Source organism: Schistocerca nitens, chromosome 1 (assembly GCF_023898315.1).
Source record: "Schistocerca nitens isolate TAMUIC-IGC-003100 chromosome 1, iqSchNite1.1, whole genome shotgun sequence".
NCBI classification, from domain to species: domain Eukaryota; kingdom Metazoa; phylum Arthropoda; class Insecta; order Orthoptera; family Acrididae; genus Schistocerca; species Schistocerca nitens.
In genome coordinates this window covers 577782747-577801718 of record NC_064614.1, presented here as the reverse complement: position 1 = coordinate 577801718, position 18972 = coordinate 577782747, and the positions used below count along the sequence as shown (strand labels likewise).

The window sequence follows — 18972 nt, the reverse complement described above, 5'->3', positions numbered from 1 at the left end:
TAAACTGAAAAAAGTAAAGCGAATGAGCTGCACTTTTCTGGACATGATTGAAACAAGCTATCATCTTAAATATTCTTAAAACAATGAGTTATCAGCCAATATACTGCTGACAGTAGCTTAGCTTCAGAACAGTAAATAAATTACCCTGAAAAATACACCAGATTTTTGTGTATGAAGAAAGTAATCAGAATTTACTATTTTTGTGCACTGAAGAACCTGCAATTTGTCTTCAAAGTTACTCATATTCCTCTGGACACAACTTTCTGACGCTTCACAGGACAAATTAACCATGAGTTCGTTAGAAAATTTTATTTTTTGTACATATGCGTGATTATATATTTTTTCAACATGTTTGTTTCTCTGATTAACACGTGCAAGTTGTTAAGCTATTTTTGCTAAGTTTTTGTGGGTTTATAACAGGCGTTTCTTCAGTTCCATCTTTTATTTACTGAACCGTATCAAATATGTTAAGTTACCCTTTGAAGTAAGAACAAGAGCAGAAATTTCTTTAAATATCCCATCTTGATAGTTTCCTTTCCTGTGTTCTTTTCAACTGTAGCAAAAACGTTCATAGAGGAGTATCTTTACTGATCTACCATCAGCCCTCATCACTTTCAATTCTTAAATCAGGTGAACTAGAAGAATATTTATTTTCAGAAGAATTCAATGGTTGCTCGCAAGGGTCACACAACTGTCCGTCTAGTCTAGGCATCACTCCTGTCTAGGCATCACTCCTCCACATTCTTCTGATATTAGTAAATTCATTTGCGCCAAAATCCGATAAGTTTTGAATTTCTTTAAAATTGTTCAGCGAAATGTTAAAAAGGTGTAAAATAAATTACAGGTGCAGTTGAAATTGATTTTCTGTGACACAAATATATAGAAAATGGTAATTGTATCTATAAAAGTTACTGATTGTAGCCCACAGACCTAAGAGTTATTAAACCTTGTAAGAAATCTTGAATCTGATTATTGTTCATATAAATGTCGCAAAACAGGTATTAATGGAAACATTAGTTAGGTCACAGTACTTGCGAAGGGGTCACCCACCGCCAGCCGATTCGGATCACGTTTGCCAAATCGTTTGTTTACAACCTGAAGTGAAGACACTAAGATAACTTGGCTCACTCCCCTCCCACTCCCACCCCCACCCCCCGTCACTCCGATACTCGCAATCGACACAGAACATATGAGATCGATAGATAATTGAAAACTGAGCATTGTACCTCGTTATATATGGTGTCCGAAAAAGCGTATTTTTCTAGAAATCCAGGAAATAAACTTTTTTTGACTGTCGCTGTTGAACCAATGCAGTTAACGCTGTGCAAAGCAAGCTCCGCTGCTGTAACGACCAAGGCATTCGGCTGATCAGCAGAGAGCTTGATTCGATTCCCAAATAATTTTTTTTTTCTTTCTCGAAATTGGTAGGAATTGGGGGGGGGGGTGTTAATAAGGTCAGCAGGCTAAATCGGAAGGAATAACAACAAGGCAGGGAAATAACTTTCTCAGATTGGTAACGAATTAAAATTAAGCTTCGTTGTATAAAAACAATGCCGAGTAAGAGAGCGCGAAGATGAGCATTCGGTCCACGTTGTCGCACAAGGGAGAAAAAAAGCCCGGGTCGCAGTGGTAGTGTGCATAAAATAACGCATTCCTACATGGCGCAATATTCCATCACAGCGTCGGGAAAATTATTGCCTAAAGCTTTTCTGTACGTACAAGCAACTTAAAATGAATTTGGTCCTCGGCGTGTAGACAAGGTTAATCGTTGAACGAAATTCTTAGAAAAGTTTGTGTCACTTGCTCCAAATCCGTTAAACTGACAAATTAAAATATATCTTGAGAACATTGTGAAACCGTATGTTGCTGACAACAAGATTTTTTCTGAAACTGGAATCCTGAGATGGGCAGAATAATACTGTCATGTATGATGGCATGATCATAGATGGACAAAGGTCAACTGACTTTCATGGTGGAAGTAACATTCACAAACTGCAAGTCAGTGTGACGGCCACATATGTTTATTTTTTCCGCCAAATTAAAAATTTTATTCCGAGGCTTAAAATTTAAATCTGCATCAGCAAACGCAGCGGGAATTGCACTACCGCGCTGTCGCCTTAGCGATTCACACCATAATTCATGATCAACTTTCAGCACCTCTTTTTCAGGCACATGTGTGGTACATATCAAAATTAATTCCCCCAAAACAATATTTTCAAGTATAAACCAACTATGTTTTCTGCCGAGTCTTCGAAAGAAACAATGTAATTGCGCGAAGATGGCACTCGCTGGATGTTTTTGGTGTCACGAGCTTATTTGCTTTGAATGTGTATATGGCAAGTAATATCCATCTAGTTGTTGGAAGGAAATTGAGGACATGTAACAGTGAGTAAAAGAGACAGTTGTGAAGCGACCAGGATTTAATTTTTAATTCTTTACTAAACCAAACCGTTCTAGAAATTTATTTGCGTACTTTGTTGTTATTATTTATTGAATCACTTACCTTATTAAGCGTCCTGTTGCTATCGATTTCGAAACGTAAAAGACAAATAAAAATGAATGTACCTAGAAATCGAACATAGGTTCTCTGATCCCTAGGCAGACGCCTTGGTCGTTACGCCAGCGGGGCTTTCGTTGCACATCGTTCACCTTACGGATACATCGGCGGCAGTCAAAAGAGAACTTTTCCTCGATTTATAGGAAAATGTACGTTTTCGCCCCATATATGACAACGAAAAAATGTTCATTTTACAATTATTTATCGATCTCGTCAGTTTTGAGTCTGTTGCACATCTGATCTTTAAAAGCAAAATATCTTACCCTCCATTTTAGGCTGTGTACAAGCTACCAGAAACACATGAGCTGAATCGATTGGCCGTGTCCGAGGCCTTCGCCTTATTGGTAGAAAATGGAAAACAGGCTTATTTATGAAACTTACGGAAAATAAGCAGTCGAATAAAGTTACGTAACTTTTAGTACAAAATGTTAGTGGTTTGCTCGAAAACTTTTGAAACTGGCGTCATCTGCTTTCCTCTTTCTCCAACAAAATGACTTCCACTATCCAACACAGACTATCTAGAACTTTCTTGCTAGAACCGTGTCATGGTACTGGTCTGCATAAGCATCTTCTATTTCAACATGAGGTGTCAATGTTCCTTCGAATACCCTTGATACTTGTGGTCTCTTGAGATCCATTGTTTTCAAGTATATCACAGCTATGTCAGCAATTGTAATGAAAATTGGAGTAGGCCATTTTTTTCCCCACGAACTACGGACATACGTTTTCTTCCAAACACAAGTCATGGTGGACTACGCCTGCCATATATTTGATTTACTGTCTCACAACTTACGGCTGTTGGGTGAGGTACTGTCATTTTTATTCCTTCTGTCGTCTAGAAACTGAGATCTGAGGCACAATTAGACCAAAATTTCTTGCCGTTGTTACACAAGTGTTGTCATTCCATTTTACCATGACTTGGTTGTGTGAGTCAAACAGGCGGGCATCTGCTCTGTTTTCGGAGGGCAGTTTGCGTTTCTGTTCTGTCTTCTTCTAGCTGGCGCACGGAATCGCATCAGTAGATGTGGTACGGCTTTCAGGTGAACGACAGACTCGATTATTCTTTTCACAGTGGAGTTCGCCAAGGTTGAGAATTTTCAGGGACATTTTTCCTACAGAAAAAAATTATAACAGTAGACGTTAGTACCAGACACAGCTTAAACTCTGTACCCAAGTTTGACGACTTTCCTTTTTAGAAAATTGTCCAAGGAAGGTCATTTCATCGATGGAAACATTTTCATCAAAAATTCCCTGCTCCTGCAAGTTTTTATTCATAGTGACAGACGCCTGAATTTGAACCCCTGGTTACTTTTAATGACATTCGCTTCCTTGTTATTCACAAAATGAAACATTACTTTCAGTTCAAGCTACATATTACGTGTAAGGCATTTTGTACATGCGACACAACCAGATCGTAATCTTCTGACCTATAACCTCTCTAGCTTGGCAATGTGTGGTATCACGCTTGTTTTCGCACTGTTTTGCATATTTTTCAGTTTCTTTCATAAGACTGTTAAGTGACTCAGGAGTAAGAAACTCTCAAAAAATTTCCAGGGGCGTGTGTCCTTGCAGACCGTTAACATTATCTGCAATGGCAGACTATCGACATCGCCGAAACTGTAATTAGAATTTATGTGAGACTATTCCTGTTGGCATCTATTTTTTTTCTTTTTGGAAGAAAGATACATACGTTGTAAGTGAACTTGCTTTTCCTTGACACTAGATAATGATTGTATAAAACAGTTTGTGACGTCAACTGAAACACTAATTTCTACTCTCCGTAGAAAATTCTGATCCATAGGGCATGCTATTTCATCATCATAAAAATCCTCCTCACCTCACAGATAATCGACACTAGAGGTCATGCGACCATGTCTGCGTCTAACTCAGACAAACATTATTCTACAGCCCCCATCGACTGACTCGAATGTCTGGTGCGGGTACATATTAGAAATGATGAAAGATATTGTTACAGCATAGCATGCTATTTATGGCACACCATTCTCAACTCGAATTTTTCAGCACCGGTACGTAATTATAGGTTTTAAAAAGAAATTTTCTACAGTTGACATAAAGAGACTTCCAGAATTTCAGTACAAAGTAATGTAATGTAATCTAATTAAATTACCCTTCTCGTAAGACTTCCAGCAAATTATGTAAATTGAAGGTAGAAGGTGGGAGACAGGAAAGGGGACTATTGATGTCAGCTGCTTTGGAACTTCATGGGAATTAGCGGCGAAGAGTGGAAATGTTTGCCGGACGGGGATTCGAACACGGGATCTCCGGTTTACTAGACCGTTGCCTTAACCCTTCCACCTTCCGTTTACGTAATATGTACCACAGATGCGGATTCCGCGTGGTGCCTGTTCTTTCGGACATGACTGAAACAATAGACACCACGCGTTCATATGCTTCCAGCATCGCTGAAAGTAAATCATGCGGTGTGATGAATCTCATGTAACAAGGTGTTTGCGCTTCGCCAGTTCGAAGGACTTTTTATATGACGGATGTCGGAGAAAAGCGGCGAAACCTAAAGACCGAGCGGTCTAAGGCGCTGCAGTCATGGACTGTGCGGCTGGTTCCAGCGGAGGTTCGAGTCCTCTCTCAGGCATGGGTGTGTGTGTTTGTCTTTAGGATAATTTAGGTTAAGTAGTGTGTAAGCTTCGAGAATGATGACCTTAGCAGTTAAGTCCTATAAGATTTCACACACATTTTGAACATTTTGAAATCTAAAGATTAAATAGTACAGAACAAATGGTGAACAGATTTGTCTACTTGAAGGAGACAGTCGTTCTGATGGAGAGCTAAGGAGTATCTGCAGTCGTTGTGATAAGATGCAAGGAGGTGTTGCAGTGGCGGTGGCTCACCACGCGTCTCTCTATGTCCACAGGGGGCCATTCAGCGTGGTGCGGCGCTGCATCCACCGGCAGACCAGCCAGCAGTTCGCCGTCAAGATCGTCGACGTCGCCAAGTTCACTTCCAGCCCCGGCCTCAGCACCGCAGGTCAGTAACCTGAACCAGCTCTCCAGCTCGCAACGTTCTTTGTAGAGTAGTGGGCAAGTCTTCCACGGTCCGTACCGTTAATTCCACTGTAACTTAAAATATGTATAGAGTGGGTAAGAAAGCCTTGTAAGCCCGTTATCATCACTGACTGAAGAAATATTAACAATAATGCATTTAACAGCAGTTGCTTCACGTACTGCGTTTGAGTCACATCACTTTTTTATCATCTTCAATCAAATGCTTGTCTCGTTACAACGAATCATGTATCTAATTAATAATAATAATAATAAATTGATACAGTTCCTAAACATAGTAATGAAAAATTGGAAAACCACACTTAATATCCAAACAAATTCAAATAATATCACATCACAGCCAATACAGATTAAGCGTGGAATATACCAAGGAGACTCATTAAGTCCTTTCTGGTTCTGCCTTGCTCTGAACCCACTATCCAACATGCTAAATAATACAAATTATGGATACAATATTACTGGAACATACCCACACAAAATCACACATTTGCTATACATGGATGATCTAAAACTACTGGCAGCAACAAATCAACAACTCAACCAATTACTAAAGATAACAGAAGTATTCAGCAATGATATAAGTATGGCTTTTGGAACAGACAAATGTAAGAAAAATAGCATAGTCAAGGGAAAACACACTAAACAAGAAGATTACATATTGGATAACCACAGTGACTGCATAGAAGCAATGGAAAAAACAGATGCCTATAAATATCTAGAATACAGACAAAAAATAGGAATAGATAATACAAATATTAAAGAAGAACTAAAAGAAAAATATAGACAAAGACTAACAAAAATACTGAAAACAGAATTGACAGCAAGAAACAAGACAAAAGCTATAAATACTTATGCTATACCAATATTGACCTACTCATTTGGAGTAGTGAAATGGAGTAACACAGACCTAGAAGCACTAAATACACTTACACGTTCACAATGCCACAAATATAGAATACATCACATACATTCAGCAACAGAAAGATTCACATTAAGCAGAAAGGAAGGAGGAAGGGGATTCATCGACATAAAAAACCTACATTATGGACAGGTAGGCAATTTAAGAAAATTCTTTCTAGAACGCGCAGGAACTAGCAAAATACACAAAGCAATTACTCATATAAATACGTCGGCTACACCACTGCAATTTCATAACCACTTCTACAACCCTTTAGATCACATAACATCAACAGATACGAAGAAAGTAAATTGGAAAAAGAAAACACTTAATGGCAAGCACCAGTATCTTCTAACACAGCCACACATCGATCAAGACGCATCCAACACATGGCTAAGAAAAGGCAATATATACAGTGAGACAGAAGGATTCATGATTGCAATACAGGATCAAACAATAAACACCAGGTATTACAGCAGGCATATTATTAAAGATCCCAATACCACAACAGATAAATGCAGACTTTGTAAACAACAAATAGAAACAGTAGATCACATCACAAGCGGATGTACAATACTAGCAAATACAGAATACCCCAGAAGACATGACAATGTCGCAAAAATAATACATCAACAGCTTGCCTTACAACATAAACTTATAAAACAACACGTTCCCACATACATGTTTGCACCACAAAATGTACTGGAGAATGATGAATACAAATTATACTGGAACAGAACCATTATAACAGATAAAACAACACCACATAACAAACCTGACATCATACTCACCAATAAAAAGAAGAAATTAACACAACTAATCGAAATATCCATACCCAATACAACAAATATACAAAAGAAAACAGGAGAAAAAATTGAAAAATACATCCAACTGGCTGAGGAAGTCAAAGACATGTGGCATCAGGATAAAGTTGACATCATACCAATTATACTATCAACTACAGGAGTCATACCACACAATATCCACCAGTACATCAATGCAATAGAGCTACATCCAAACGTATATATACAACTACAGAAATCAGTAATTATTGATACATGTTCAATAACCCGAAAGTTCCTAAATGCAATATAACACATACCATACAGTTAAAAGGAAGTGACGCCTGATCAAGGTCCGCGTCACTTTCCATTTTTAACCAGACTTAACGCCTGAGAAAGTAAAGAATAATAATAATAATAATCCCCGTGGAGGCCCGGGAAAAGAATAGGCCTCCGGTATGTTCTGCCAGTCGTAAAAGGCGACGAAAAGAACAAACCACTAATAGTGCTAACCCCCCTTTTAGTGTGATTAGTTGGTTTAGGACAGAACTAAAGAAGCCTCGCACAAGCGCCGTCATGGTCGGGGACGACGCTTGAACCCTATGCCCGCCCACAATGGTAACGACACTGCTAGCCAACTGGAAAATGATTTAAATCCAAATAGAGGTGTTTTGCAGGATATGCTTCCTGCAACTACCCTAGAAGGAAAACAAAGACAGAGGATGAGATGGTCAGATGAAGTTAATCGACACCTCATGTTCTGTTATTACCAAGCAACAAACCTAGAAACCAACACAACTGGATACAGATTACAAGTATACACAACATTTATTACCAGATACCCAGAATTAAAATTTTTAACAGAACAACGACTAGCTGATCAGATCCGTGTAATAATCAAAAATAACAGGATACCCCATTCAGAATTAGAAAACATCAAACAACAAGTACAACAAATACTGGAACAAAATAATGTGCAATCAGAAGAAGAAAATACAGTAATGGACTCAAACATCCCAGAGCAAACAAACAAAGAACAACACGCATCAATTAAACAGAGGAAAACGAAATCCTGCGACAGCCACCAGAACAAGCACAAATAGAACACGAAGTGACACACATGTTAGATATAGAAGAAAAATTTCAGCTGACATATATAGAATACAAAGACACAAATACAGACATTAGACCATTCTTGCATAGACCGCCAAATAACCCACAGGTCGAAACAACAATAAAAACTATCAACACAGTTATACACAACAAAATAAATGAAAACACAACTATGGAAGAGTTACAACTACTGGTTTATATAGGAGCACTCACTACACTAAATATACACACTAGGCAGAGATCAGAACCAACCAACACACAGAAGAAACCCACAAAACCAGCATGGCAACACAGGCTACAGATCAAAATAGAAAAACTGAGAAAAGATATCGGACAGCTATCACAATTTATAAGAAATGAAATCTCGGAAAAAAACGAAAAAGATTAGGTAAAATCTCACAACAAGAAGCGACAGAGCAATTAGACGAAAAGAAGCAGAAATTACAAGCTTTAGCCAAACGACTCAGAAGATACAAAAAAAGTGAAAATAGAAGGAAACAAAACCAAACATTCAACACAAACCAAAAGAAATTTTACCAGACAACAGATAACACACACATTAAAATAGACAATCCACCAAACATAACAGACATGGAACACTTCTGGAGCAACATATGGTCAAACCCGGTACAATATAACATGCATGCACGGTGGATACAAGCAGAAACAGATACGTACAAGATGATACCACAAATGCCTGAAGTGATAATTTTGCAACATGAAGTCACCCAAGCAATTAATTCTATTCACAATTGGAAAGCCCCTGGAAAAGATAAAATAGCAAATTTCTGGTTAAAGAAGTTCACCTCAACACATTCACATCTAACTAAATTATTTAACAGTTACATTGCAGACCCATACACATTCCGTGATACACTTACACATGGAATAACTTATCTGAAATCTAAAGATCAAGCAGACACAGCGAACCCAGCTAAATATCGCCCCATAACATGCCTACCAACAATATACAAAATATTAACTTGTCATTAAACAGAAATTAATGACACATACAACACAGAACAAAATTATAAATGAAGAACAAAAAGACTGTTGCAAAGGAGCACGAGGATGTAAAGAGCAACTGATAATAGATGCAGAGGTGACATATCAAGCTAAAACTAAACAAAGGTCGCTACGCATACATTGATTACCAAAAAGCTTTTGATAGTGTACCCCACTCATGGTTACTACAAATATTGGAAATATACAAAGTAGATCCTAAATTGATACAGTTCCTAAACACAGTAATGAAAAATTGGAAAACCACACTTAATATCCAAACAAATTCAGATAATATCACATCACAGCCAATACAGATTAAGCGTGGAATATACCAAGGAGATTCATTAAGTCCTTTCTGGTTCTGCCTTGCTCTGAACCCACTTTCGCCGGCCGCGGTGGTCTAGTCCGGAACCGCGCGACTACTACGGTCGCAGGTTCGAATCCTGCCTCGGGCATGGATGTGTGTGATGTCCTTAGGTTAGTTAGGTTTAAGTAGTTCTAAGTTCTAGGGGACTGATAACCACAGATGTTAAGTCCCATAGTGCTCAGAGCCATTTGAACCATTTTTTGAACCCACTAACCAACATGCTAAATAACACAAATTATGGATACAATATTACTGGAACATACTCACACAAAATTAAACATTTGCTGTACATGGATGATCTAAAACTACTGGCAGCAACAAATCAACAACTCAACCAATTACTAAAGATAACAGAAGTATTCAGCAATGATATAAATATGGCTTTTGGAACAGACAAATGTAAGAAAAATAGCATAGTCAAGGGAAAACACACTAAACAAGAAGATCACATATTGGGTAACCATAGTTACTGCATAGAAGCGATGGAAAAAACAGAGGCCTATAAATATCTAGGATACAGACAAAAAATAGGAATAGATAATACAAATATTAAAGAAGAACTAAAAGAAAAATATAGACAAAGACTAACAAAAATACTGAAAACAGAATTGACAGCAAGAAACAAGACAAAAGCTATAAATACTTATGCCATACCAATATTGACCTACTCATTTGGAGTAGTGAAATAGAGTAACACAGACCTAGAAGCACTCAATACACTTACACGATCACAATGCCACAAATATAGAATACATCACATACATTCAGCAACAGAAAGATTCACATTAAGCAGGAAGGAAGGAGGAAGGGGATTTATCGACATAAAAAACCTACATTATGGACAGGTAGACAATATAAGATAATTCTTACTGAACGAGCAGAAACTAGCAAAATACACAAATCAGTCACTCATATAAATACATTGGCTACACCACTGCTATTTCATAACCACTTCTACAACCCTGCAGATCACATAACATCGACAGATACGAAGAAAGTAAATTGGAAAAAGAAAACACTACATGGCAAGCATCCGTATCATCTAACACAGCCCCACATCGATCAAGACGCATACAACACATGGCTAAGAAAAGGCAATATACACAATGAGACGGAAGGATTCATGATTGCAATACAGGAGCAAACAATAAACACCAGATATTACAGCAAGCATAGTATTAAAGATCCCAAAACCACAACAGATAAATGCAGACTTTGCAAACAACAAATAGAAACAGTAGATCACATCACAAGCGGATGTACAATACTATCAAATACAGAATACCCCAGAAGACATGACAATGTAGCAAAAATAATACATCAACAGCTTGCCTTACAACATAAACTTTTAAAACAACACGTTCTCACATACAAGTATGCACCACAAAATGTACTGGAGAATGATGAATACAAATTATACTGGAACAGAACCATTATAACAGATAAAACAACGCCACATAACAAACCTGACATCATACTCACCAATAAAAAGAAGAAATTAACACAACTAATCGAAATATCCGTACCCAATACAACAAATATACAAAAGAAAACAGGAGAAAAAATTGAAAAATACATCCAACTGGCTGAGGAAGTCAAAGACATATGGCATCAGGATAAAGTAGACATTATACCAATTATACTATCAACTACAGGAGTCATACCACACAATATCCACCAGTACATCAATGCAATACAGCTACATCCAAACGTATATATACAACTACAGAAATCCGTAATTATTGGTGCATGTTCAATTACCCGAAAGTTCCTAAATGCAATATAACATTTACCGTACAGTCAAAAGGAAGTCACGCTGGATCAAGGTCCGCGTCACTTTCCATTTTTGACCAGACATAACGTCTGAGAAAAGAAAGAAATAATAATAATAATAATTATTATTATTATTATTTTAGTGCAATTATTGGTGGGAGATCAGAAAAAATGACGTGAGTGGGAAACGTTACGTGCAGTCTTATAATTTGCCAACTTAGCCGGGCTCGCTAATGCCGTTGCTCGACGGTTGAGCTCTGGTGTGTAATTAAGCAGGCTCCTAAAAGTGTGTTCGTACGTTTTCCGGCGACTATGCCGCTTGAAATTCTCTCTAACATGCAGCCCGATAGATTAATGGTTGGAGAACGAATTTTCCTTTGTATACAAAGTCCCCATACTGGGATGTCTTATACATATTAATTAATTACTAAATTTTTGTTTTTCTTCTTCGCATTTCACTTTGTTGATGGATTCAAGGCAGTGTTCAGCAACTGCTGATTTTGACGGCTGTGTAGAGGTTGGTATGCCTTTCATATTCCATGCACCTTTCTTCGATCGGTTGGAAAACTGGAGCACAGCTTCTATCAGGAGAAAAGCCACACGACCAATAACTTCTCGCCCGTGGCTGTCAGGAGCCATTTACAAATGGAATGAGTGCTAAACTAGCGAGTCCACAGAGCTCGTGTGATTACCGACAAAGAAAGCTTAAAACCGGAACTGGGCCAGTTCAGGGGCGTGTTCGAGGGAACATATAGCGACCACCAAATTCGATGTGCTTTCAAGCAAAAGGCCACACCACAGGCAACTACGAAGCCGGCAAAGACCAAATCCGATTTAGGAACGATAAAAGGCGACCTGAGACTCCGGGATTCTGGAGAGTGTTACGTACAATTTGAGTGCCAGAACGCATGTATGAAACTATTCGCATAATTGAAGAAAGGTGCACGGAACACAAACGACATGCTGACCTCGGGAAGGCTACAAAAATTGCTAAACATTGCCTTGAAACCTGCCACAAAATGAAATACGAAGATAAAAAAAAAATTTTGCATACCACAACCCACTATTGGGACTGTGTATACATTGAGGCAATCGAAATCTGGCTACATGAGAACCTCATCAACAAGGGCAACGGATTTCAATTTAGTCAAGGGTGGGCTTCGGCACTGAAAACTATCCAGACACAGCGGAAACGGAACTTCGAGCAAGGCGAAGACAGTTGGCAACTCGTGGTCTAGTGGCCAGCTTTGCTGCCTCTGGATCACGGGGTCCCGTATTCGATTCCCGGCCTGGCTGGGGATTTTCTGTGTCCGAGGACTCTGTGTTTATGTTATCATCATCATCATCATCATCATCATCATCATCATCATCAGTGCTCGATGGATTGTGTAAAAATTGGACTGTGTAGAAAGTGGGACTTCGTACAGGCGCTGATGATCGCTTAGTTGAAGCGCCCCACGAACCAAACATCATCATCACGGCGAAGACAGAGCGCGGAATGAGGACCACCAGTCGACTCCCCCACCACCATGGCCGGCGCATCGGTCAGTCAGCAGGAGCATCCTGATGATGACGGCACGTCCACAGTCGAAACTTCGTTCTACAACGATCAATCAATCCGGCTGCCTGCCCGAGAGACTTTCAAGCGGATTCCTAAAACTTTGAACTTCGATTTCTCGAAATCGCTTGGGAAGCGTATACTACCAAAGCAGCATTCGTTACATTTATGTATGTACTATAGTCGTGCGAAAGACGAGAAGAAATCTGTTACTCGTTCGATGTGTGCTTCACTTACTAGCTGTGGGATAAACAGGAGAAAAAATGAGTTTCTAGATTTTTTCCCTTAAGGACAATTTGTCTAAAGATTTCGTGTAATGTAACAATGTTTCTGGCTTAAAATGAGCTAAATTGGACATCACTGAAAAAGGATGTCAGCACTGAATTCAGACAGTGGTCTAAGAGGAAAATTTGATGAAAGCTGTTACGAAGGACTTGAAAATTAATTTGCCTTTTCGGCTTTGGAAATCATGGAGTCATTGTATCTACAAGTGAGCTAGCAGGCCGTCCTCGACCAGCGACGGAATAGACAACTTGAATCGTGAAGATAGATAACAAGACAGAGGTGCTGTGTTGTATCTACCACGGCGTCTCGAGTCCGGCACTGGACAAGGCTGCCTGTGGACTGCGATGTTTTATTACTGCCGCGTCCTCCCAGCGCGCTTCCCTTCAGATCTGGGATTGACCTGCCGCCAGGCAACCCTCTGTCCGCCTTGAATAATACAGCCCACTGCCAGGGATCGCCGCCTCCAGCTGCCGTGCTCTCAGCCTTTCACGTTCTGTAGAGAGAGAGAGAGAGAGAGAGAGAGAGAGAGAGAGAGAGAGAGAGAGAGGGGTGGGAGAGAGAGGGGGAAGGAAGGAGGTGAATGCTTAGTACATAGAACTTGAGGCGTGTTTTGATTTGCCGAGAATCAGAAACCCCATAAATCCATCAGCCAACCTTGAAAGCGATGCCCACGGATAATTTAATATGCCGTTAGGCACAAAAGACTCCTTTAATGAAGTAATATCTTCAACAACAGGAAGTTAACCTTGTTGACTGATCAGTTGCATCTCCCAACTTGGATTCAAAAAAGTGTATTTCGAAGCTTTTAGGAGGCGTGTAGCTGCACGTAATTATACCGTAAACTGTTGTCGCGGTTCTCTGCGAGCACCTTTCATTTATTACTGAGCTGATACCATCACCATAATAGCATCAAACATCACTTAACGTACGATACTGTCACTTTCAGTGATTTCTGTACTGACGTGGAGTGTAATATAATAATTTGGCATTTAGACGTTGAAATTTCAAAAGTGTATCACTTCTCTCGTTGCCGTTACTTGAGAAACAGTTTCATATACAGCGCGATTCCATGATGACGTTCTAAACATTCAGGGATGATGAAACTAGGGAAAATTTATCAAACTGAGGTGATGGATCCTTGTCGGGGAGCAACCGTTTTAGAAGCTAGAAGAGAAAACAGTTCTCATAGCTCTGACAGCAGAAACTGTGCTGCGAAGGACTGTTGCGTAAGCAACTTTCAGAGGTGGTAATTCGGACCAAAAGAAGTAAGATGGTCTAGTAAACGTGGGCTCTAAAATGAACACCTTAAGAGCTATGGGTACTCGTTGAGTCGGAGAGATGTCTTTGACAGCGTGGAAGACGAACGAGTGCTCATAGCTCTTCAGTTATGCACTGCGAGCACTGGTTTATTGGATTTTTCTTCTTCTTTTGGTCCATAATACCCCGACGAAAAATACGGAAACTGAAGAGCCTGCAGAGGAAGAGATGCATTTCACAGTATCGAAGATGAATGTTTACTATACATTTTTCTCTGTTTTGGCGCATATTAACACCTCTGAAAGAGCTTTGGTTCTGCGAACAGAGGACCGAGGCATACTTTCCGGCCTCACCAGTGTGCTCCCTGTCTGACGCCACACTCGAGAACATCGCCTAATGCCATAGTTGGCAACGCACGCGTAAGCGCCTTATTGGACCACTGTTTATACTTCTAGCTGTCACTGAATGAATTTATATGCGCAAAAACTGTCACTGTCGCTTATATTGTTTTTTTCATGCCACTCGCAATGATTGCTACTGAGGCGAAGTACTTTCCTCATACCAAAACTAAAATTGAAGTCAATGCTAAATGTCCTACACACATCCTGAAACGCATGCTACGGACAAAGCCGGTAGCATGACGCTTCTGACTGGAGTGTGATTCGCTCTTCGCACTGCGCATCGTCTCGCCACACGTCTTGTTTCTGTGCGCATCACTGCAATATTTAGTTGTCAGCTCGCTACCTCAAGCCTTGATCCCGTAATGTTACGACAAACCAATATTCTGTCGATATTTTCGATACTTTGCCGGCATACAGCACATGCGCCATTTTTTTTTATCTCCTCCTCGTGTTATATTTACTGGGTCTCTACCTTCTGCATGAAATCCATTTGGATTTGTTCTCTGCCGCATCCATTCTTTTCGATATATGCTTCCTTGGCATAGTTTGTTCGTCCGGTTTTGCACGGACCCTATAGACCAGCTACGTAGCAGACCTTCACGCCGTGAAAGATAACAGCTGGAGGCGACTAGATAAAAATTAGTATGCGTGGCTTTCCTGTACATGCTGTATCTCATAATGCCGTACATTTACTGGCGTAGAAGTTCTGTGGATCCTGGAACGAGTTGTAGGGGAGAGTTGCCTAAATTGTACCACTTGTCAGATTTTATTTATAAGGGGTAGTCAAAACCGGCCACAAGAAGATTGTGTCCGCCCGACAGCATCCTGGGCGTTTTGACTTCATGGCGCACCGCAGTTTCTGCAAAGTATCTCATAGCTCTGCGCACTGGTATTGTCTTACGCTCGAGGAATTGAACGGAGGGCCCCTGCAGTTGAAAGAGGTCATGATGACTTTGTCGGAACATATGTGAACAGCTCTGGATTTCTTTGGCTGCGTGAGATGCGGGATGTTTCCACTGTTGGCCTTGTCGTTTGCCCTCGGGCTGTAGCATTGTTGTCGGACGGAATCATCCAGTTGCACGATAATGCCTGCCCCCACGCTGCCAATCGGACGAAGCGTACACTTCGGCGATTTGGCTGAGAAACACTGAAACGTCTTCGGTACAGCACGGATCTTCCACTGTGTGGTTTTCACATCTTTTGCGACCCCAAGATAGACATGCGTGAACGAAGGATTCAGACGAACGTGGAAGTACAAGAGTGGATGCGGTTATGGATCCGTCTGCGGCCAACTGCGATCTATGAAACAGGAATTGTCTCGCCTCCCAGTGGAGTACCTGTCGTAACGCGTTTGCTGATTACTTTTGAATGGAACCATTCCATGGTCCTGTTGTGGCGGGTGTTCAGTTTTCTTTTGACTGTTGCCCATATTAGAGCCGAAACTCGAAGTTACAAAATTATTTAAACAATGTCATATTCAAGAGCAGAATGTTATCTTTGATTTCTGATATGAAGAACGAAAATCCTGAGAAAAACAAACCGTCACTACACTTAATTTTCTAAACGTCTGCAAGTGTTAAAAATTAAGTATCGGGTTTTCTAATTTGTACCACTGCGCGCGTAAATTGTACCGCCATTAAAACTATGCCCCTATGTTTAAAGATACAGGGTGACAATTACTGAACTGTATCAAATAAAATCGTTATAACTTCTGAACAGTTCGCGTTTGGACGTTCAAACTGCACGGTTGTTCGCGGGTCATGATGGGCATTAGTATGCGCATGCATGGTTTGGTTTAGTGACGAAGCGCACTTGCATTTGGATGGATTCATCAGTAAGCAAATTTGGCGCATTTAGGGGACTGAGAATCCGCATTTCGCGATCGGAAAGTCTCATCGCCCTCAACTGGTGACTGTGAGGTGTGCAATATCCAGTCGTGGAGTAATCGATGCGATATTTCGTGATAGAACGGTGACTACCGAACGGTACTTGAAGGTTTCGAAAGACGATTTCATCCCCATTATCCAAAGGGGCCCTGATTTCGACAAGATGTGGTTCATGGAAGACGGAGCTCGATCCCATCGAAGCAGGGAAGTGTTTGCTGTCCTGGAGGAGCGCTTTGGGTGCCACATTCTGGCTCTGGGATACCCAGAGCCCACTGGTATGGGCCTCGATTGGCCGCCACATTCTCCACATGTGACCAATTTTTATGGGACTATATTAAAGGCAATGTTTACAGCAATAACCCCATAACCTTGCTGAGCTGAAAACCGTCATTCTGTAATGACGTTTACAAATGGTTCAAATGGCTCTGAGCACTATGAGACTTAACATCTGTGATCATCAGTCCCCTAGAACTTACAGCTACTTAAACCTAACTAACCTAATGACATCACACACATCCATGCCCGAGGCAGGATTCGAACCTGCGACCGTAGCAGTCGCGCGGTTCCGCGGACTGCGCGCCTAGAACCGCTAGATCACCGCGGCCGGCTGACGTTTATATGTTGAATAAAGTGTGTACACGCCGTATTCATAATTAAGATACATTTTTTTTCATATGGTTCAATAATTGTTACCATGTATGTACCAGGTTTACGTTTAAGGAAATATCCCTTATTTTAGTTCTTACATCACTATTTGCAGGCAGTTTTCACTCCTTCCCCATCCCTGCGTACTTCGGATGAATCCATGAATCCCCCCCCCCCTCTCTCTCTCTCTCTCTCTCTCTCTCTCTCTCTCTCTCTCTCTCTCTCTCTCTCTCTCTCTCTCTCCCCCCCCCCCCCCCCCCCCCTCTTCAAGCGAGACTCATTCCAGTTCGACGTTGCTCTTGTCATCTTGGTTGTTCTCTTGGTGCCAGATCTTCGAACTTGGGGAAAGTTTGTTTTAGCAACTCGTCACCATCGCTCAGCATTAGCTCACGAGACGGCGTCACCCCACTCCCAAGAACCAGGCAAGAGCAAACAAGCCTAAGTGGAGTACGAGTAATTCCTTAGGTGTTCTGTCAAGTTGCCGACGGGTGTACGAATCGTTTCACTTAGAAGGGCAAGACTTGGTCTTTTTGTGTTAGTGGGCTGTCGCAGTATTCATGACATTCCGTCCTCGTAAATGTTGCTATTAGCTGTGGTCACGATATCTCATGAAGAGGGCGAGAGAGCTGAGAAGACAATATTTTGTCACAAAGTTTATCCAGCTTCTTAAGTCTCTGATACATCGATTCCCCGTAGAGGACTCTGATGTGTGATCTTCTGCTTTCCCGGCGAATCAGATGTTAGTATTGCTCTCGGGTGACCAGCCGGGAGCCGTCGTTGGCGAAACACGATTTTTCGACAACATACCTTACTTCCATTTTCATGCGATACTTGTAGAATGAGAGTGTTTGCTACATTGCCGCCTCTTTGCAATGTTCACTGCTTTGTTTGGAACCGTTCACATTTAAGGTCTTTTCGGTCGAAAGTTAGAAACGAAAATAGATTCTAAGTTCTCTGGTACGAAGTAGACAATGATGAGAGCGCATGGGTTGCTTAACAGAAAAATGCTACTTTCTAGACTACTGAAACCGTCATAGAGGAATCTCACCGATTAAGGAGACGCAACAGGTGACGTTCTTGAGAGGGTTTCGTCTGCGGAAATCTGTGCTGGTAACAGACCAGCACTATCTCGGCTGAACGTAGGAGAGACTCAGAAGAAAAATGTCAGGCTTGTACATAAACTACACTCCTGGAAATGGAAAAAGAACACATTGACACCGGTGTGTCAGACCCACCATACTTGCTCCGGACACTGCGAGAGGGCTGTACAAGCAATGATCACACGCACGGCACAGCGAACACACCAGGAACCGCGGTGTTGGCCGTCGAATGGCGCTAGCTGCGCAGCATTTATGCACCGCCGCCGTCAGTGTCAGCCAGTTTGCCGTGGCATACGGAGCTCCATCG

At 40.9% G+C, this 18972-nt stretch overlaps 1 protein-coding gene across 1 annotated transcript in view; it reads left to right on the top strand.

The window, feature by feature from the left end:
• Nucleotides 1–5391: 5391 nt before the first annotated feature.
• Nucleotides 5392–18972, top strand: part of LOC126260842 (peripheral plasma membrane protein CASK-like) — a gene marked incomplete at its 3' end in the record, with an annotated part of 722990 nt that continues 709409 nt past the window's right edge. Inside the window, exon 1 of the mRNA XM_049958286.1 lies at nt 5392–5560. Within this exon, the coding sequence (XP_049814243.1) occupies nt 5392–5560 (169 nt within the window). The remainder of the gene's footprint in view (nt 5561–18972) is intronic.